At 39.6% G+C, this 21,468-nt stretch overlaps 1 protein-coding gene across 2 annotated transcripts in view; it reads left to right on the top strand.

Annotated features, from left to right (window-relative positions):
* Positions 1-3,041: 3,041 nt before the first annotated feature.
* PPP2R5C (protein phosphatase 2 regulatory subunit B'gamma) overlaps positions 3,042-21,468 on the top strand; it is a 72,854-nt gene continuing 54,427 nt past the window's right edge. Inside the window, exons 1-3 of one of the 2 annotated variants that reach the window (XM_059850344.1) lie at positions 3,042-3,195; positions 4,721-4,786; positions 19,959-20,118. In XM_059850344.1, coding sequence (XP_059706327.1) covers positions 3,169-3,195; positions 4,721-4,786; positions 19,959-20,118 — 253 coding nt within the window. In that variant the 5' untranslated portion in view covers positions 3,042-3,168. Of the gene's footprint in view, positions 3,196-4,720; positions 4,787-19,958; positions 20,119-21,468 lie in introns of those variants that run through there. The other variant, XM_059850346.1, reaches the window with a different exon arrangement.

Here is a 21,468-nt window from a genome sequence, read left to right on the forward strand (position 1 = left end):
TAGCAAAAGGTCTCATTGTCTCCTGTCACCACTGCTCAGTTAGTTTTCTGCCATTTTAACAAGCTGAACTGGCATACCACCCAATTAAACCAGAGACAGGGTATGGAAAGCAATAAAGTCATACAACTGGGGATGGAAGATGTTATCCCTGTCACAGTGACAGTGGTCTGTTCAGTAACTCAGGCCAGAGCATGACTGCTCAACCACTGTAAAGGGATTAAAAAACAAGCAACAAAAACAAAAGAAAAGCAATCAAACAGACAAGCATATCCAATACAGCTGGAAAGGACTAATTGTGTAAATATTTCCCTTTCACTGGCACACAGGACACTTGGCTCAGATTCTAGCTATTAAGTATTATCCAGGTATTTTACACAATACTTAACATTATTTGGTGACTTGACTTTTGCAAATTTAGAGAATTTGATCAGTACAGTAGAATATGTAAATTGCAAACTATGCTACATGCATCAGTTTTTGAGATTTTAATTAGAGCGATAACCTAATCCGTGTGAATATGTTCTGGTTTTTGAAAACACCTAATTTGCATTAAATGTTCAGAAGTTAATGCAAATGTTAATATAGTCATATTCACAGTCAAATTACATCACCTTATTTACATAGTTATTCCTACTCCATAGCAGAATAATTAGGTCCACAGTGCCATACCGTTGTAGTAAGATTTCATCACATAAGTCACTTATCTTAGTCTCAGGTTTTATGAAGGCACTAGAGTATACAGACAGAACTATTTTTCTTGTAACTCTCCTCCACCCACTAATTATTTCATATAATAGAGAAGGCCTTGAAAAACACAATTGCTTTCTGTCACTGGTGAATTAGACTCTGCAGCAAAGCGAGGTGAGGGGGAGTCAAGTTTTCACAAGAGTTTCTACATCTGTGGTCACAAAGAAAACCTCATAAATGTTAACTGAGTCAGTGCCAACTTTTGAACCTGAATTCAGTTCAACATATTGATTCAAGGTTTCCCAACTAACTGCAAAATAAGGACAGACAATTTTTGCTCCTCCTATTCAGATGTACTTGGGTAAGGATGACACTGACAGAGTTTTTCCATTATTTAGAAAAACTATGAGCACTAGCAGCACAAAAGAGGCCAAGAGCCAATGAGAAACTCATTAAGCTGCTTAAACTGATCTAAATCTAGGCTGTTGAGGTCACATCCCGCCCCCGCTGCATATTTCCACCCCCTTCCTTCAGCCAGTGTTAGTGTTTACAGAAGCAGGTGGTGGTGTGCCAGTTAAAGGAAAAAAAAAAACAAAAACAAAAACCAAAAAACAACAAAAAAAACCAAACAACAAACTCCAAACCAAAACTAAACCAACACACCAACACATCATTTTGGGAGGATAGTTTTCAACCTGATCAATTCTAAGAGCAGGTTTAAACTTTACAGTACCAGCATCAGCACAGAGGAGGGAGATAGGAGCACAACAGCTGGGAATTAAGAGTAGTTTAAGCTTCTACAAACTGTAACCTAACAAAGAAGTGGAAGCTCTTGAGTTTATCCCTAGCTATGCAAACCCCTTCACACACTGATTAAACTCCAGACTACAGATGGAGGTAGATTTCTTTCCTTTGCTGTCTATTAGTATTTCAAAATTCCATGTTATTCTGTTAGTCTGAAATGTCATTTATTAGTAGCAACTCATTCATGACTGGCTCTCAGCAAAGGCACAATAGTGATAGCTGCAGCTCATTTCTAAGCTCTCAAACCAGAGATGAGAGAAAGGATAAGAGGCAGACATAATTTGCTTCCTAGCACTTAAGAAACAGGAAAGGAAGAGGACAGAAGTGAGAGGAAGCACCTCTCTGCAGCCATAAATTCCTTTGCAGTGCCTGGAAAAAGCACTTTGTTTGTCTTTTTCACCACAGCAAAAGCAGTGTTCCAATATAGTGGATACAATCTGATACAAGTATCTAACATTAGATACCATCCCATCAGACACAAGTGTTTCTTGGAATTCCATATCCCGAAAATGAGAGCTGTTTGCTCATGCTGGATTTGATACTCACAGTCTGGGTAAGGAATGAGATCGATTTCACTTTTATGCTGCATTTATTAAGTAGTAATTTTCCAATCCTTTAGTACAACACAATTAGAATTTAACAGGTACATCCAACCTAAATTTAAAATATTTTATGTCTTGATGCTATTAGGACTGCTAACTCCTAAAAGTCCTTTGCACTTTTTCTCAGCCAACAATTGTGTCTTAAACTGACCATGGGAGAAATACAGTTTGTAAATTTTCCAGATGGAATATTTGCACATTTCTTCTTTTGTCTTAAGATTGTCCTAAATTTTGCATTCTGGTTTTGGGAGATTAAAAAGTGATTTGTTTGGACAAAAAATTATCTCTGGTACAGGTGGGCATGATGAAAACATGCACAACTGAACTCAGGCTTTTAAAAGCAATCAAGATATCAAAAATATCAGACTGGGTTCAAAACCAGTCTGCAACTTCCCAAAGTTCACCTTCCCCATCCACATGCTCCAAGCGCATATTGAAGTCCTCAAAGTGATGATGGACACACGGGATTTGCACGAGAGGGCCAGCGAACTTCAGATATGCCCTATATTGTTTTATCTTTTTTTTTTTTCCTTTAAAGTTTCCGCTCCCCAGTGACGGAGCCCGTGTCCCTCGCCCAAGAGCGGCAGAGGCGGCGGCTGCAGGGGCCCCCCGCTTCCCACGGGCTGCCACAGAAAGAGCCCGCCGGAGCCTCGGGGCCCTGAGGCCACCTCAGCCCGTCCCGCTGCCCCGCTCAGCCTGCGGGAACACCCCGAGGCGTGGCCGGAGCCCGGGCGGAGCGGGGGAGCCCTCCGGAGAGCTCCGATCCCATCGGGATAGCCCCGGAGCCCCCCGGAGAGCTCCGATCCCGTCGGGAAAGCCCCGGAGCCGTCGGGAGAGCCCCGACCCCGCCGGGAGAGCACCAGGGGCGGGGGCGCCACCAGCCCCTCCCGCTCGGTGACGCGCCGCGAGCTGCGGCCCACGTGACGCGCGCAGCCAATGGGCGGGCAGGGCCCGCTCCCCGCGGGCGGGGGAGGAAGGGGGAGCACCAAGGCCGCCGCGGAGCGGGGGAGCGGCAGCGCGGGGCGGGCGCGGCGCGGAGCTAAGCGGGGCCGGCGGGGGCTGCGCCTCCGCGGCCATGCCGAATAAAAACAAGAAGGAGAAAGTGAGTCGGGGAGATCGGGAGAGGCCGAGCCCCGCGGGGAGGCTGTGGGGTGCAGGCCCCGCGGGGAGGAGGGGCCTGGGGTGGGGGGCGGCAGCGGCGAGCGGTGCCCGTTCCCAGGCGCTGGGAGAGCCGCGCGAGGGGCAGCCCCGGGTGAGGGGCAGCTCCCTCCCTCGCTGCGGTGTGCCGGCCTCCGCCGGGTGCCGGGGAAGGGGCAGCTCCCGGCGGGGCCTAGTCCGGGGGTGCCGAGGCGGGGTCCTGGTACCGTCTCGCCGGCAGCCGTCGGAGGGAGGGAGTCGGTGGAGGGCGTGCGGGGGAGTGCTGGAAGGAGGGGATGGGAAACGTGTCCTCAGCCCGGGCTGGCTGAGGCGGAGCGGGGAGGGGGGCTCTCGCTCGGGGCTGGCCCGGGGGCGTTGGGGAGGGGGAAGGGATTATTTCCATGGCAAGGTGGGGGCGTCCGTCCCCACGGCTACTTGCCCGGGCCCCGTCCTGGGAAGTTTGGCTGCTGCGTAGCTCTGGCTGCGGTGGGAGTTGCGCTTGGGGGATCTCCATAAGTATTCAAGGAGCACTGATCGCCCGTCGGAGTCTTTCAGCTCCTTCTCCTGACAATAGAATGAACCTAGGTTTGGCCCCGCTTTGCCTCAGGCTCCAGGGAGTGATTTGTCTGGCGGCTACGAAAGGGGCTTGCACAAGTAATGATCGCAGAAAACTTGTAAACCCGGCAGGAAGTTAGCTGGATTGCACTTTATTTTGTGTGATAGGCAATTAACCGTGAGTGGAAGTCAGAAACGGTGAAGTGTGCTGTCCTCCTCAGCCAGCTGCTGTCCTTCTCGACCGCTTCTGTTTAGCTTTTAGGTTGTCAACGTCATTTTAAAATTAGATGTAGGGAGGTTGAGTGTTGAGGTTTGTGGGGGTTATTTGCTTTAAATTTTCCCAATATCCTTGGCACTTTCGATGTTAAAAACATTGAAACTTTTCTTCACTTTCCTGAGAGTAATAAATCTCAAAAATGGGTGAAGGATTCAAGGTAAGTGCAATGCTGTGAGGCAGAAAATTGAGTTGTTGACCTACTTTTAACACTGGACTTTCTAGCCCCTAGAACAGACAAAATAATAAAATGTAAAACGTGTACTATACTGATGCTAGTTTCAAAGCTAAACTTAATATAAATATTTCTGAACCAAAAAACCAAAGACGGCAAGGTAGAACTAAGTAATTTCTTAGACATGGTTCAAATCACTTGCATTCTTTGTCCCTGCCTGCTTACCTATGTGAAAGCTTATCTTTATAGGTGAATTTTGAGGCATAAATAAAACTCCAAAGTCTTTCTACAGATAAAAAATGTTTAAAGTGGCTTTGCAGAGACTTATAGTTCAATATTATCATCTTCCAGTGAAATTGTATCATTTTTATTCTGCCAATTTTATTACTTTTAGGGAGTGTATAAAAAAGCCTGGTTCCTTGACTTGAAAATCTATCTAGATCTCTTTTTTAAATAAAATTCTGAAATTGCAAACTTTTTTTTAAGGAACCTGCAAAATCAGTCAAGAGTGGAAAAAGTGGCAAAGATGGACAAGATAACCAAGAACATGAGGTAAATATGACTAAAAATCATAGTATTTTTCACAGTTATTTGCAGTAACTTCTAAAAAGTGCTTTAAGTTTTTGTGTATTGTAATTTTGACATTACAGTATTTTTGAGGGAAAATGAGTGTGGAAATACTGCCCTGGTATTTGGCAAGATATAAGATGATGCTTTTAAGAAAGTCAGTTTTATTTAAGTAAATAATTATTTGCTTGCTACAGTCTTAAATACTCATCTATTCCCTTTTTTGGTTATGAGATGTACATCTGTCTTATTTTCTGCTTTTATTGTGAGTTTTTGGGCTTCTCTTCTTGTTGCTCAATGTTGTTTTTAGAATTCTCTGTAATTCCCAGAGGTCTCTTCTCTCAAACTGTCGATGCTGGCATGTCAGTGAAGTGTCAGTAGCCTGGTTTATTGTCAGGAGACCTTAGGCTTAATCAAAGACTGCCAGCTGTTGTGTTGTGTAGTTCCTTTTTATAGGTATACGATGAAGTGTGCCATTTTTGACTAATTATTCTGTAGATTTTTTTTTCCTTCTGTATTTCTCTCTGTTTTGCCCACTAGCAAGGCACAGCAACTTGAAAAGGGATGATTAAATCATTATTTACTCCCTTGCACACATTCATCCAGAAACTCAGAATTAGTAGTTTTGTTTGATTTGGAAATCCACCATTTACGTTCATTTCCTGAAATTTCCTTTAAAGTGTTCCTAGTAGTTTAAATGTAAGAGGTATGTATTTCAGCCTCTAAACAATTCTTGATACTTAAAGATAATGTTTGAGAACAAAAGCACTCATCCAGCTTTGCCGTTTTTCCTGCCCTGAAATGACTGTTAGGGGTAGGTGGGTTGGACTATTTATTGTATGCAGTTCAATGAGTTCTCATTTGTCTGTTGTGCAGAGTGATTCATGCTACTGTCATAAATTAAGAAGATCATTAAAACTTGTAATTTATGTGGAAAAGTATTTTGGTACATTCCTGTAAGAGTGATTGAATTTTGATGGAGGGAAGCTAGCTACTAGAAAGGATCTTAGCTACTAGAGGAGCTTGTAGAATGAAGTGGGAAATGCGTCAGTGTAGATGTTCACAGTGGTTTAAATAGATGTACTTCATTGTGATGTGCTCTGTCTCTGCAGTATATTGCTATGGTATTAAAGAGAGTGCCACTTGGCCATAATTTTAATTCCTATGTAGTTGTAAGGCTCATTATAATCACCATCTTTGGAGTACATTTGTTCACTACTTATTTTCTCAAGCTTCTGAATGACGTGTTGCTGAGACCAAGACTAATTTTCTTAGTCCCTCTTGGTACTTCAGGATTGAGTGTAAAGCTCCCTGAGATAATAAGTGAAGAGCTTTGTGTGGTAGCCAAAAATGCATATCTGGGTTTCTTTGTAATTTCTTCCTGTCTTTGCAGATCTAGATTTTTGGGTTTAAAACTTGAAATGTGAGAGAGATGAATCTCAGTTGAAGAATGTGTTTTACTGTTCATACACTGTTTCTTTTGTCCATCCAGGTAGAATTCCCAATGAAAGGTACAGTTTACTTGTCTAGGATTCTTGACCATATGTGAGCAGGGGCAGAATGGGCAAGGAACTGGGAATGTGACTGGCACATACAGTATGGTTCTCATTCCCAGTGGGCATTATTTAGTCTCTGTACAGTTTTGAACACCTCAGTGCTTGACTCATTATCTTAATTAATAGAGTAATTGCACACAAATAGTAATGTAGACTTTGCATTCTAACATGGCTGGCTGTAATCCTGCTGTGTATTAGCTGGTGCTTATAGGAGCAGAAAAGAGGGATATTTATTAACATAGTGAAGATTGGTAAATACAGAAATATTCAGGAGCATCCTGTTAATACATTTCTAGGTTTCCTTTCCCTTCAAAAAAGGTTGTTGTCATGTGTCATTTTACATATGTTTTAATATGGCTTTTAAAAAAGCCTCTTCTAGACTATGAGTAGGTTTGGAAATATGGTGGTTCATTTCAGCTTTTTGTTTCTCAAAATGCATTTAATGCATATGCATTTAATGCAAATGAATTTAATGCAAATGGCAGATTGTAAAGACTAGAGACTGCCTGCTGTTCAAAGAACAGGGACAACACAAGCAGCAGCATCCCACAAATACTTTATTTATAGATACTTTTATAGCACTTAACTAAATTCATGATGCCTTGAACTTCAATAGATAAAAAAAGTAAAACAGATCTTAGTATTTACAAAAATGAGCATGTGTATTTCCTGTCTTGCAGTCAGAGAAATGATGTTTCAGTTGATGGAAGCTCTACAGCAAGTTTGAAAAGGGATTGAATTGATTCCTGGTATACCAGGTCCAGAATGCCCATGCTAAAAGAGCGTGAAAATCACTTAAGCTGATGGTTCTTGCATTAGCTGAGTGTGTTTACTCTAAAAAAAGCTTTGCTACATGTGGAGTAACATGGACCTCCCTTCTGAATTGCTATGTGGTCAACTGCTGATGCTTGGAGAGAGAGAATCAGAGTAGATGTTCATGTATGATCTTCCATCCTGGTATACTTTTCTTTAAGCCAGTATGTGGTTTAGAAGGCTGTTTAACTGGAAGTTTTGTAAAATTAGTATTAAATTATTAATTATGTAATTGACATTTATATATATTTTTAATGTGTTTTATATTTAGGGTTTTCCCCCCAAAATCCTGCTTAATGTCCCCTACATAGGAGGACTCCTGTTATTTTGATTTTCCTTCTCTTGTTACCATCTACTGTTCTTCTTTTTGTGACAGAGGTACCAGAAATGCACAGTCTGTATGAGGTGGGGGCACCTTGTCCTTCTGTACCCAGTGCCATCACTCCAGTTTCCAGTTGCATGTTGCTCATTTATTGAACACTTAAGAAAAAAAACAAATATGATTAAGCTCCTGTCAAAGCTTATTTTATAACCTGTTAGTAAATGTTATTAATAAATTAGCCTAATAGTTGGCAGAACAGTTACATCTATTCCTTTAAGTATAACCTCCTATTTCATCCAGCATATTAGTGTCCTCAGGTTGTGAACAAGGATTTAATCTGTTGTGTATTGCTTTTCCCTTCTGTGGGAGTAGTGTCTCTGCTCTGGTAAATTTTTGGGGCCTTTGTTCAACAGTGCCCAAAAACTATGCTTGCATCAAAAACTGATACTGAAAATAAAATCCCTGGGTGTGGTGATTGGCCATTCCATTGGTATCTTGTGGACATATACCCTGTGATCTAACTGGTTTTTGAAGAAATTATTTATCTGCTGGATAAGCTTTGTTGTAGAGTTTTGTTTTGTCACAGGGGTGTGGAGGTCTCTTTTTGAGTGGAGGCAGTAGTAATTTATGGACAGTCTCATTTGTTTGGAAAAGGTGACTTGGTCATAGTTAATGACTGTTGAAAAACATGACCTTTTTCTATCTCTAGAAAAACCCAACCTAACACCTAAAATAATTCGAGTGCAGTACTTTAGCAGTGGTTTTCAAATACTACCACAGGGGAAGGAAGTTAAAATTTTAACCCTATATACTCTTTATTTCTAACTTTTTTTGTCTGTGGGAGAGTAGGTCCTTAAACTTGCTCTTTTCATCAGTCACTGGAACAGTCCAGGACAATTAATTCACTACTGTGAGTCAGCTGTGGGATAGAAGGGTCAGAAGTAGCTAGTAGCCTTTCATACATGACAATATTCTGATATAAAACTAGGTAACAAGGAGTGATAGCTTCTTCTTTGTCTAGCTGGACTGGTCTAATCTAGCATGCAACTTTTAAATTTAATTTGTATTAATTTTCAGTCCAGGTTCTGAGTAGTCTGTAGAAGGCAAAGACTGTTGTTGTTTGAGAAAGTACTGGCTTGGTGACTATCAGCAAATGAAAACAGAAATTATAACTCATTCTTCTGCCATGCAGAAAAGCAAACGGAAAACTAATGTGGTTTTGAGAAGCCTCTGTGTGTGTGTGTGTGTGTGTGCGTGTGTGAGATCTTGTTTCCACATACTGTCGTTGTTGGTTCTTTCTACTTTACAGGTATTTTGTTCTGTTTTTTCCTTCTTTTTAATGTAGGTAAATCAAAATGTAGTAAAATGCAAATTTTATTTTCCATTTTTCTTGCTGTGCAAGAAATGGATCTATTGATAGCATATGTTGCTGATGTTGGACTATAATCACTGCTGAAACCAATTTTAAAAATAATTTAAAATCTTTTAAGTGCTGATCCATGCTTCTATCCTGCCATTGTTTCATAGCCATCTGTTTTCAGTAGGTGTATTACTGTAATGGCTTCCAGTGCAGAAATTTTGTAAGGCTTTGTTTTCAGAAGTTTTTCTTCCCTGCTTTTTGAAGCCTTTTTAATTTAGAAGTTAATTTCTCAAGCTACTTAGCATAGTGGTAATGCTTTTCAGTAAAATGGATTTGTCAAAAAATGATAGAAATCTCTGCTTATATCCTCAAAACACTTCAGCACAAATAATGATTTTCATCCCTCTGAAAGCACCTCCAGAGGTGGCTATCCAGTTTTCCATGATCACCTTTCCTATATTAGCCAGCACATGGTGGGAAAGACTGTCAGTATTCTTACTACCACTTTTAATAATTCCTGATTATATGAGCACAAAGGATTGTCACTTCCATTAAAAGTTAGAAATTGCAAAAGGAAGGGGTAGTAGAAGCAGTGTTGATGGTTTTTGCATGGCTTTTTAAACTGAGATTATATGTGGAAGTATCCTAACATTTAAAGGAAAGCAAGGAATAGACAAAGGCAATAAATCCAGCACTATTTTGTGATAACAGGTTTCTGTGATCAGCAGAAGTTACTTAGAATGTTGAGTGGATATTCTCTATGTATGCTATGCTGCTTATTTTTCTCATGTTTACTGTTTATGATTTTCATTGTGGTGCTATTTACCCTGAGAAACAGATTTAGCTGATGTTGAAGATGGGGGCTGTTACACAGTATCCAGTTTGAGACTAGAATTTTCTACTTCAAAAATTTTTTAAGGTATACTTGATCATAGCCTTGGCACAAGTAAATACTAATTTGGCAGTTCATTTAGGCACCAAGGCAGAGGAGGTTGAGGACTGGGGAGGGGACAAAGTTCTGCAATTGTTTTCTCTTCCTTGTTAACATGTATTAGGAGTGCTAAATAATTTCTGGAAATACCTTCTTGTCACAGGTAGATATTTATCCACTTATGTGAATAAATCCATCCATCATTTAGGTCTTTTCCGTTATTGTTGTTCAGTCGTAGAATCACAGAAAGGGATGGGTTGGGTTGGAAGGGAACTTGAAGACCATCTAGTCCCAGCCCTTCTGCCATGGGCAAGGACACCTTCCACTAGACCAGGTTGCTCACAACTCCATCCAGCCTAGCCTTGAACACTTCCAGGGGTGGAGCATCCACAGCTTCTCAGGGGAAACTCTTCCAGTGTCTTACCACTCTTACAGTAAAGAATTTCTTCCTCATATTTAATCTAAACTTACTCTCAGTTTAAAGCCATTCCCCTTCTCCTGTCCCTACATGCCCTTGTGAACAAAAGTTTCTGCATCTTTCTTGTAAGTGCCCTTCTGGTACTGGAAGGCTGCTATTAGGTCACCCCAAAGCCTTTCTTCTCCAGGTTGAACAAACCCAATCCTCTCAGTCTTTCTCATAGCAGAGGTGCTCCATCCCTCTGGACTTGCTCCAACAGCTCCATGTCCTTCCTGTGCTGAGGACCACACAGCTGGATGTGGTGTTCCAGGTGGGGTCTCACCTGAGCAGAGCAGAGGGGCAGAATCCCCTCCCTCCCTCCCCTGCTGCCCACGGTGCTATGGATGCAGCCCCACACTCAGGTGGTTTCTGGGCTGCCAGTGCCCATGGCTGGGTCATGTCCAGCCTCTCATCCACCAGCCCCCCAAAGCTTTCTCATCAGGGCTGCTGTTCATCCCCAGCTTGGATTGATACCAGAGTTGCCTGGACCCTGGTGCAGCACCAGCGCTTGGACTCGTTAAACTGCATGAGATTCACATGGACTCATTTCTCAAGTTTGTCCAGGCCCCTCTGGATGGCATCCCATCCTTCAGGTGTGTCAACCCTAACTCCATTTGGGCGGTTTCTCTAACTCAGTAGCACTGCTTTTTGGATACATGGCATTCATCATCTTTGAGGTGTAAGATTGTTCTTTTCTTGTTCTTGGTAGAAGTTGGTGTCCTTAACAAAGAGATAGAGGTAGCACTGGCAGGCTTCTTCATCACATAACAAGCCTAGCTGGGCCCTGGCTCTTCTCTTCAGTGTGTGCTCAGTGGTGTGCGCCAGCTGGACAGGCAGCATGGCCAGTGCTTTCATGGGCCAGTCTCATGCAGTAGTATATAAAGGTGATTTAAAACTGGTGGTCTTGCATTTGGAAGGAGAGATATATTATGAAAAAAAATTGAAATTTCGAACAACTCATCCTTTCAAGTTTGAATCATGGAAGGACTATAAATAGTATTAGACCCATTATGTAGCTTTCTAGGGCTATTAGTTTGGGATTTCACTCGTAACATTAGCAAAACAGGATTTTAAACCAAAACTCTGTATGAAGTTGGGGTGGATTTTCTGTTGAATCAGTTATAACTGATACAAAATAAAGTCTGTGGGCTTTGGGTTTGTTTAGTTTTAAACTGGTGCGCCAACTTCTTTAAAAAATTAATTTGAAAACTAATTTTTGATCATGTCTTGAAGTTCTGATTTTCTTTCCTAGAGAGATTATTTTAATGGGCTGATACAACCATTAAAAAATACATGAGTGTATACATCCTTAGTACTGAATGAGAAGCTGTTTGCTGAGTAAAGAGATGCCATGTGTTATTCTTAGAACATCTATGAAACTTTTTGTCTTTAACGTCTGTAATTTTTCTGTTTCCAATTTTTATTGACATCTTGGCTTTTTGATTTTGGGAACTGGAATTTCCTTCTGTCTTCCAAGCAAAGGCGCCTTAATACTGAATAGTGGAGTTACTTTAATGGTGTTTGTTATGTAACTTTAACATTATGCTTCTAAAATTAATGGTGTTAATAAAGTGTACCAAACACTGCTGTATACAAGTATTTTATTACCTAAAATGGGACGCTTCTGAAAACAGGATCTTATGCCCTTCTACTTCTTACACAAGGCTGACAACTACTTGTGTAACATATGAGGTGTGAGAACTGTGTGTGGTTTAGTACTTGCTATCCTCTGCTTCCTAATGGTGTTTTTAAGCTCTCTGAATCCTTCCTGAATGGAAGCAGCAATGAAGGTGAAGGCTGTTCTAATCAAAAGGAACAAAGGGACTTTCAAAAATGGATACCAGCATTTTGTAAACTGAAAATATCCTTTTCATCCTTTGTTTCAAATTGCTTCCCTTAAATTTTTTTCATAAGAGTTAAAGCCTACCATTCAGACAGTACTCAGATGTACATTAACACATGTAATACAGAATTATTAATGTAGTTATCTCTTAGAGAATACAAACAGTGAGAAAAATAGGTAGCTGTTGAATCTACCCATATGTTCACAGACTACAAACATACCTCAATTTCATTTGAAACCAGAATAAATTTGTAATTCTAGAAGTGGGATGGTAGGCTTTGGGGTTTATTTGTTTGTGTGTCCTTCCCTGCAACAGGCTTAGAGGGCCATTTACAGAAACCAACCAGCCAAAAGCTAGGAAAAAAATCCTGGCCTATTCCTGAATATGCTTCTTAAAAGATGACTGCCAAATATTATAATTTGTTACACATTTATAGTGACTTTTATATACTTCCTCATCACTTCTTAATTTAGCAGTCTGAAATACTGACAAGTAAGCTTCTCCAGCGACATGTAAAGTAAAAGCATGATGAGAGCCAAAGATGATTTGGTGTAACAGTTCTGTAGAAGCAGTTACAGTTATAATTCATAGAATCATAGAATGGTCTGGTTGGAAGAGACCCACAAGATCATCTAGTTCCAACCTGCCGTGGGGAGAGACACCTTCCAATAGACCAGATTACTTGTCATGGACTGTAACTCTCTCAAAGAGCATCTAATACAAATACCAAATTGGTGGGCAGGAGGCGAAGTAAAAAAAGATTTCAGTATGAGTGTGTGAAGTGAGAAGCTTCTATGAATAGATCAGGGAGCACAAAAATATGGACCTCAGTGGTAAAGCCACATGTGCAGTTGCCTTAGCTCATCAGTAGCTGTATATAATTAAAATTTACAGTAGAGTATAGGAGTTGGTGCCTAAAGTGAATGAGTTAGTGTGTGATTTCCCTCAAATGTGGGAACCTTACATATATGTGTGTACATATGTGTATGTACATATATATATATATCTCTCTAAAAAGAACAAAGGTGGTTTTTGTTGGTTTGGGGTTTTGTAAAGTAAAAGGATGCTTCAGGGTCATCAGAGAGAAATGATAATGAAAATCTATAACTAAAGTAATTTAAGCCAGGCCATCCTTTATCCAGATTCTTCATCCCTGTATTCATATAAATGTTTTGAAATAATACTTAGGACATTATCCAGTTTAAATCTTATTTAATCAGCTGACTGGTGATTGCAGGTAACAATTTACTTTTTTTTTCCTGAGGACATTTCTTGCATTGAAGTTTTGTGATAGAAGATATATAAGGAAGCAAGTGTTGCTTTGCTGCTTTTGTGAAGTACCAGGTGCTCACTGATGATGGTTTCAGCAAACACAAAGCAGTGTCAATCCACTTGAAGTCTGAGCCTGGGCACCTTCTCATCTTTGCCAGTACTCTGCAACCTTGGGCTGAAGATCTGAGCTCTGACTGAAGGGAATCAAATGTCAGCTTGTTCCTGGAGTATATTAGTTAAAGCAAAATTAAATTTACAAGAAGCAAATGGAAAACAAGCCTTATGCTACTGATACTTAATTGTGAATGTAAAATTATGTTCTATTAATGTCAAGGATGCAGCACGCTAAGCTGAAACATGGGATTTGTTTGGTGTGTTGCGAGTCTAGTCTATTTCACAAAGCTGTGATGATACAATTCTTTAGAAGATAAAATTTGAGTCCTGTGTATAAGCAGCTAACAGGAAATACAAGCAATGCTTTGTGTTGTGAAAAATAAACAGCAGCAAGAAAGGCAGAAGAGCTTCAGCAAGTTGTGGATCGGTCTTCTGAAGTGGTTTGTGACAGTAAAGTTTGTTGTGGGCTCCACAGCAAAGAGGCCCAGATGGCCTTTGGTGCTTGTAAGAAACATCCCAGTCACTGGCACAATTCAGCAGACTCCCTGCTGTCTCTGGCAAAACACTAATGGAACTCCATAGTCAGACATTGAGAGTAGCCACCAGTAGCACTGCTGTATATAAATGCAAAATCATAGTTGCTAAACAAGTACTACAACATAAATCCGTGAGTGCTAAAATATACAAAGTTTGTCATTACTATCACGTTGAAAAGTTAATCTTTTTGCTGATCATTAGAACAGCATGGAAGGAAGCTCAAAGCTTTAGGATGCAGCTCTTGCTGTAATGAAAACATAGTAAGTAATGCTGAGATAGACTGGATAGTAATCTCAACTACTGAGAATGTTTAACAATAATAAGCATATTTGCTAGAAAGGCAGCTGCAAAGATCATTCTAGCAGGCAATCCAGGTATCATTCTGGCAAATGATTTTGTTGAGGAAAAACAATAGACATCTAAATTGCCATCTGTGTGAAACCACCCAAAGCCTTCAGCACCATAAGCTGCCTCTCCAGAGACTCCTCCCTAAGTTGTCTGTCCAGACTGGCTTGTGGGGGTAAAACTAGTGAACAATAATGGCATAGTAGCAAGAATCTTCAAGACATAACTTCAGAAACATCTGCTGTCCAAAATGGTACCCTGCAAACGTATTGTTTCCCTGCTGTTTTTAACTGTGTTGTTTTTGGATCAGTGTTCCCTTTTATGTACCCAGTGTATTCCATATCAAGCTTTGTATAGTTTGTACTGATTCTCTGTAGATTGAAAATGTTGATGTTAAAAATCATGTCTACTTGGTCCATAATAAACTCTGCTAGCACTTGCCTGTACTAGAATTACTGCAGACTGTCTGAAAGCTCTGTCAGGCCTTTTCTTAGTAATGGTATTAAAGAAGAGTTTATTTTGATGTTATCCTCTTGGAAGTCATGTTGAATTGCTGCTGTTAACAACACAGAATTGAAATCAGGTGACACATACTGCTCTCCTGGTAGTGTTGTCTTGAACAACTTGCCTTGGTCCCAGCTGCTGATGTCACATCACCAGCCCACTTCCCCTAGGTATAGTGTGGATATATGTACCAGGATGATGACATTTGGGCCATATACCAGATACTATCTGTCCTTGTTCCCACTCCAAACCATTAAATGAAGATCTTCAAAGGAGAGAGTTCTGTGGTAGTAGTATTCAAGATTCCTGGAGTGTTCAGAGATTTTCACGCTACTTTGAAGTTACTGCAGAGGAGAAAAAACTACATGGAAGGCTCTTTAGCTGCTCTCCACCCATTTTGACTCCTTGATCTTTGATTTCGGTTGTCATCTCAAGAGATTAAATTAAATTCAGCTTCTCAGCCTAATTACATTGATTATGTATTAAGCCTCAACCTGTTAGCCAGATTATTTTGGTTACATACTGGGCCCTCATACCGTTTTGAAAATCAAGTTGTTAATGTCCTTTTCATGTTTTGTGATGACCTGTGTTTAGTTTCAGTAACCTGTATTTCAGTTTCATTTTAAGCATGTTTTAGATGTAATCCAGAATGCTTTCATAGCGTTCTGAGGCTGCCTTGGCAAGAAACAAGCTCTTCTGGGTGCTGTAGATCAGACCTGTGTTTATCTTAATGGAAAACAAGTCCATGGAGGCTGCTTACTATACCAAAAGGAGAAAAGGGAAGGGATTAATTCTGCATTAAAATAAGAATTTATCCTCTGTTTCAGATTCAGACTGGTGATTCTTTTAAAGTGTTCTGTGCTTTTTGCTCTGTGTACTTGTATTTCACAGGGAACCTTAGTCATGTGTGAATTGGTACAGGGTTCACCTACCAGATTTCATAGTCCAGTTTTTTTCTCAGGGTTTTGCTGCTGCCATTTTGAAATGGTGTGCACACTGATATAAACTTGAATTCAATGATGATACATATTAGAAGGCAGAAATGTGTATATTAGTCTTAGAGTGATCTGTGTAAAGAGATGCCATAAAGCCTGCTGCCCAGCACTCTGTTTCTTCAGGCAGAGGATCTCTATTACCTTGTGCTTAGGAGATCTGACTTTGTCACTAGTAAGCCATCCAGTGTTCTACTTTAATGACAGATGCATCAGGGTGATTTTACTGTAATTTTCAAATCCTCACTCTGCTGTTCTATCTTAGAAAGCAGTATGCAAGCTTGCTGCATCATTATAGAGTTGACTCCACTCTGGTCTTGGCTTGGTTTGGCTTTGATTTTGTGGATCAGAAGGTTTTGTGTCCTTTGGTCTAATTCAGTTACTAGTGCTTTGAAAGGTAAGGTCAGACAGAGTTCTGGTTGCCTTTGTTTGTCGAGGTAGCTTGAATAGCATTTTTGGGAGACTGTCACAAAGAGAGGAATAGGTTCTCCTGAAAGACTTCTTGATGTACACGACATGCAGGGTGGATCCTCCTTCCAGGTCCCAGTGTCTTAGATAGTTGTCCAAAAGTAAAAGTTGCATTGTGGGATGCTTGATGATGACCAGTTTAACTTAAAAAGAAAAATTGGCCATAACTGTAGGTGTGCTTGCTCTACTCGTATCTTTCTTTCCGTGGTTGCAAACTTAGTGTTGTGTTCTTATCTTTACCTGTCTGTATGATGTCAGAAGGGTGAAAGATCCAACTTTGCTCAAAAGAGGGATGTTAAGAAAAGGAATGTACCATATCCTGCTTGGTGCAGGATTCAAGGGATGAAGGGATACAAGGGCTATCTGCCTTGGAACTGTTATGACTAGCAAAAAAACCTTCTCTTCTCCCCATCTTCAACTCTATTGAATTAATTTTAAGCTTAGTCATGGCCACTGAGAAACATCAGCTGTATACCTTCAATTGTTAAAATCAGAATGTAAAAGTTGAAATCACACTTAAACTGATTGTCTTAATGTTCATTGAATTAGGTATATAAAGCTCTAGCTTTTCAGAAATAAATTGATCAGAAAACCTGAGGGTTGTGTTTTAATCATGATTTGAAGAAACATTCTCAATGTGACATTTTTCAGAGCAATTTGTGCACATTTTTAGATGTTTATCAGAACTTTTGGAATTGAATGTGTCTGTCTATATAAACATTTGGGTAGGAGGGAGCTGTTTGCCAGAACAAGGGCAAGATAGGTATTGCTTCTTCTAATCACAGAAAGAGAATTGATAAAAATGTGTCTGTAGCCTGACTGTTCTGGTGTCAAATACATTGAACTGTTCACTGATGTGTCCAGCACTTACTCTTGGGAGCTGTGGTGTCTGTGGTAGTTTGGTTTGTTACTGGGAGGAGGAAGCTGAGCTTGGCTCTTCCATCTGAACTCAAAAGCTCTGTACTCTCATAGAAAGTGTGTTACCTTGAAATCTTTAGCAGATCAATACACAATTGTTAGTCTGAATTTGTTTGTCTTTTTTAAAGAGATGTGGTTAAAATTGCTGAACTTTGTGGCTTTAGTTGACTTAACTCACTTTCTGGGTGCCCTTCTATCCAATGTGGTAAGCAAGCTCCTGGAGCCCTGGAGCTCTTCCATGGTAGCACCGTAGTGCCAATTGCAGAGGTCATTGGGTACAGCTGCGTGGCACTGAAATCATGGTTTAGAAAAGATTCTGGCAACTTTCTGGTATGTGCTGGCTGACTGGAGCATGACTGAAAAGCAGGGGTGATCATGCTTGATGTGTAGGAAGGAGGAGGAAATCTGATGGATAAATGGTCCAGTGATTCAAGACTAGAATTACTCTGGAGTCATCACTTCTAGATGGGAAGTTGCCATAGCAACAAAAAATGCTTTCTTTCAACAGTTCTAGTCAGAAATGTTACCCATCCTCTTAAATAACCACTTCTGGCTAATTTTAGAATTTTTCTGCAATTTAGAATACTTGTTTCCCTGAGGTGTGTGCATGTGTGCAGACACATGAGAGCACCTGTTAATTTGAAATGAGAATTTGTTTGGGAAATAGAGGAAATGGGAAAATGGCTTTTCCTGTTCTAAGTAATGAAAAAATACAGGTGGCAGTGGAAAGTAGCCAGTTCAGAAAAACACCATTAGGCTCAAAAACAATATTGAAAGTACAGAATCCTGTGCAGTAAAAATGTTTATGATGCATTTTAATTAGCATTTATTGCTTAATACTCAGTAAGTCATTGCTTCCTAATTCTTAGTGCTGTTTTTCTTTTAGCTTAATCTATTAATACTTTTGTTTGTAATGCTTTTTAAAATTTCAATTAATGGATAGAAATTGCCTTGCAGATCACTTGTATTTCAGCATAAACATTTTCAAGCATTTAGAGTCTGAGATTGAAAAGTGAAATAGTCTGAAAAATGCAATGTAACAGGTATTACTTGTACGTAAATTCTTTCAATTTGCTGATGTATTCCATTTTTACTGGATGAAGTTCTAGAGTATTTTTGGTAACTGAGACTTATTATATTCACTGTACTGTCTCCCCTTACTTGTTCTATAAGGCTGTATAAGGGGTTTTGCTTTTATAACATTAAATTTGAAAAATGGTCATCTTAAATGGATTTAATGAAACCTAAATGTTGCTCTCAGTCATCTTGGATATATTAAATGCTGTGTGTATAGTATAATACAATTGTTAATCTATTGTTGAAGTATATATTGTCTCCCAGTCATACTACTAGAACAAAATTGGAATTAAATTACTTTGAGTTACCTTTTGAGTCTTGGGAAAAAGGTAGACATTTATGTATGGTAACATTTCCATGCACACTGAATGTATACACTACAAAACCATGCAAATTGTTGATGAATAAGCTTTTCTGGAAATACTTTCCAGAACATGAAGAAAATTGGTTTCCCTTGGTTTAGCACTATCTCTATGAAAATAGCACAGATGTTATTCCATGCAGGAATGAAGCTGCTTTCATACCTAAAACAGTTAACAAAATTCTAATTAAATCAAGTCAAACTGCCAAAGTACCAGTGTTACAACTTGATTTCCATTATGAATCGCATTCCCATCTGATTCTTTTTCCCTATTGCTTATCTTGTGGGCACTTTCAGAGAAGAGCATGGTCTTTCCTGTAAGGAAGAAGTGCCAAGGTATATTTTAAGATGTGTGTGCTTCTACTTTGCAAATTTGAGCGACTTCTTCAGCAAATTAGGGGCCTGCAAAATTAATTACAATATTGCAGCAAGAGGTCCTTGTCAGCTGTTCTACATTTTCAGTGTAGATCACTTCTAGGTGTTTTATCATTCTAGTAATGAATGTCATGAAATTATTCAGATTTTGAAAGTTAACTATTGCCTCCTTTAAACCTGCTTTTCCTCCTTAAAAAAAAAAAAAAAAAAAGGAATGAGAAAGCCAGCACCACAAGTTCTGACAGGCTTTTGTTAATGATGCATTTTATTCAACTAGTCAGTGGAATAACAGCAAGCTGAAAACCTGTAGTGGGAACCATTTGCCTGGATTTATGTTATAAATTTCATACAGAGGTACAGTGACAATCTAATAAGAATTATTACAGTAAGAGCAACTTGATTTGAGTAGGCAGTAAACCATATTTTCAAAGCTGTTAAAGCTACTACAATAGTAAGACTCACTGCTTTAACTTTGTATCAAAGCCTGACTGCCCTAGCCAAGCTTAGGACTCTGTCAGCGAGGCACAGGATGAATGGGCAGTGAAAGGTTCACCTGCTCAAAGTTTCTCTAGTCCCTTTGAAGATGAACTTAAATACCTAGGAGACCTGGACTTCTCAGGGGGGGAGAGGTGAGAGTAGCTGAGGAACTACATTAGTTGTAAATTTCTTTTCAGTTGTCTGGTAACTTCAAATAAATGGGCTACTGCATGTACCAAGGTGATCTATTCCCATCTGTATGAGGGCTATGGTACAGAATATGCTGAAAAGATGAGCAGAATAGGTGGCAATACATTCAGAGGATGAGGGATACAATAGTTTCATTAAAAGCATATTCATTTTCAGTTATTTCTGTGAAGATTTTTATTTCTAAGTTCAGCTGTAATTAACTGCTTTAATTTCTTTTTAAACAGGTGTCAAACAAAAAATCAAATAACGCTCCTCCCCCAGCACAACTATCTAAAATCAAAGTACCAGCACCACAGACTGTAGTGAAGAAGGAAAAGCGTCAGAGTTCTTCAAGGTTTAATGTTAGCAATAACAGGGAGCTTCAAAAACTGCCAGCTTTAAAAGGTATGTCTTTCCAAAGTAGAATTGCTCTTGTGGGGAAATTTGGGCATAAGACTGAGAAGCACCTCAGCTGTCATACTTCTAATATCTGGAAAGCATACATAATACATCAAGTATGCACATTTGCAAACTGCACATACTTGCATGGGGTGGTTTTTTCTTTAGTTTTATCTGCACTTGAGGACTTCCAGTATGTTGCCTTCTTGGCAATTAGTATAGGCATTGTCTATGTGACAGCATATTCACTCATCTCACATAAAAGCAGACTATTTGGGATTTCTTTGCAAAATATTAGGCATCTGTCCTCAGAGCAGTGTGCTCAAACCTTGCTTCATTTGTGCTAAAATTTCTCTTGACACTGTTAGAAGAACTGGTCTATCACTATGTATGGGTCTGTTTTTCCTGAGCATGGGTCAGGCAGAGAGGTGCCTTTTTAGTGCATTTGAATTTTTCCTTCGTTGATTTTAAGGCTTTTTTTATCTCTTAGATTTATATTTACTTTCATCTGTGACAAAAAGATGATGCTAATTGATGGGTCTTCTCTTACTAATGCCGCTTTTATCATTTTTATTTGCTCTGAAGGCTTATTTAGAAGAAACAAAAAAAGGCAGTTTTGAAGTGCAGTGTGTACTGCTTTACAGTGTTCAAGATTGCCAGTGAAAGCCTAATAGATCTCTGCAGTGTTGAGTAGTACTGGTGTAGGCAATGTGAAATTATTGGGGAAGTTACTGTATTCTTTCCTCCGTTCATCATTTTCTTAATATAATAAATTAGTGTTTCTTGAAAATAAACTCTGCTTCTCAGCCTGTCTGAATTGCATTTCATTCAGATAAAATTAGATTACAAGATTTTTCTCTTTACACTGATACTGTTTTTACAAAAAGAATCTGAAATACTGTCCACCATGTTAATTTAGCAGCCTGTATACAAGATGCTGCTTAATGTAGTTCAAGACTAAACTATTAGTTTAGTTAGTTAATTTCAATATATGTATTAAATTTTTAGTAAGACTATTTAGCACCACAGATTATGAATAATATGTTCTTTTAAACTGACATAGAAGGTTCAAGCACAGGCTGTGACAACCAGGGCATGAGTGACATAAGCAAAAGATACTGAATAAAACCAGTGATTTTTATAAGTTATGCATACAGCAACATTGACTGGCTTTTGTTCAAAGACTCAGCCACAAAGAATATAATTTGTTTCTTGGTCCTATTTTAAATAGAGTGGTTCTGATAATGCCTGGGACTGCAGCTCAGGGATACCAGAACTGAGCATGCAATTAGAAGCAGTATGGACAGAGAGCTGGAAGTGGGGAAAATGAGTGCAGATAGGACAGGGAAGAACTAA

The sequence above is a fragment of the Haemorhous mexicanus genome, chromosome 6 (assembly GCF_027477595.1).
Source record: "Haemorhous mexicanus isolate bHaeMex1 chromosome 6, bHaeMex1.pri, whole genome shotgun sequence".
NCBI classification, from domain to species: Eukaryota; Metazoa; Chordata; class Aves; order Passeriformes; family Fringillidae; genus Haemorhous; species Haemorhous mexicanus.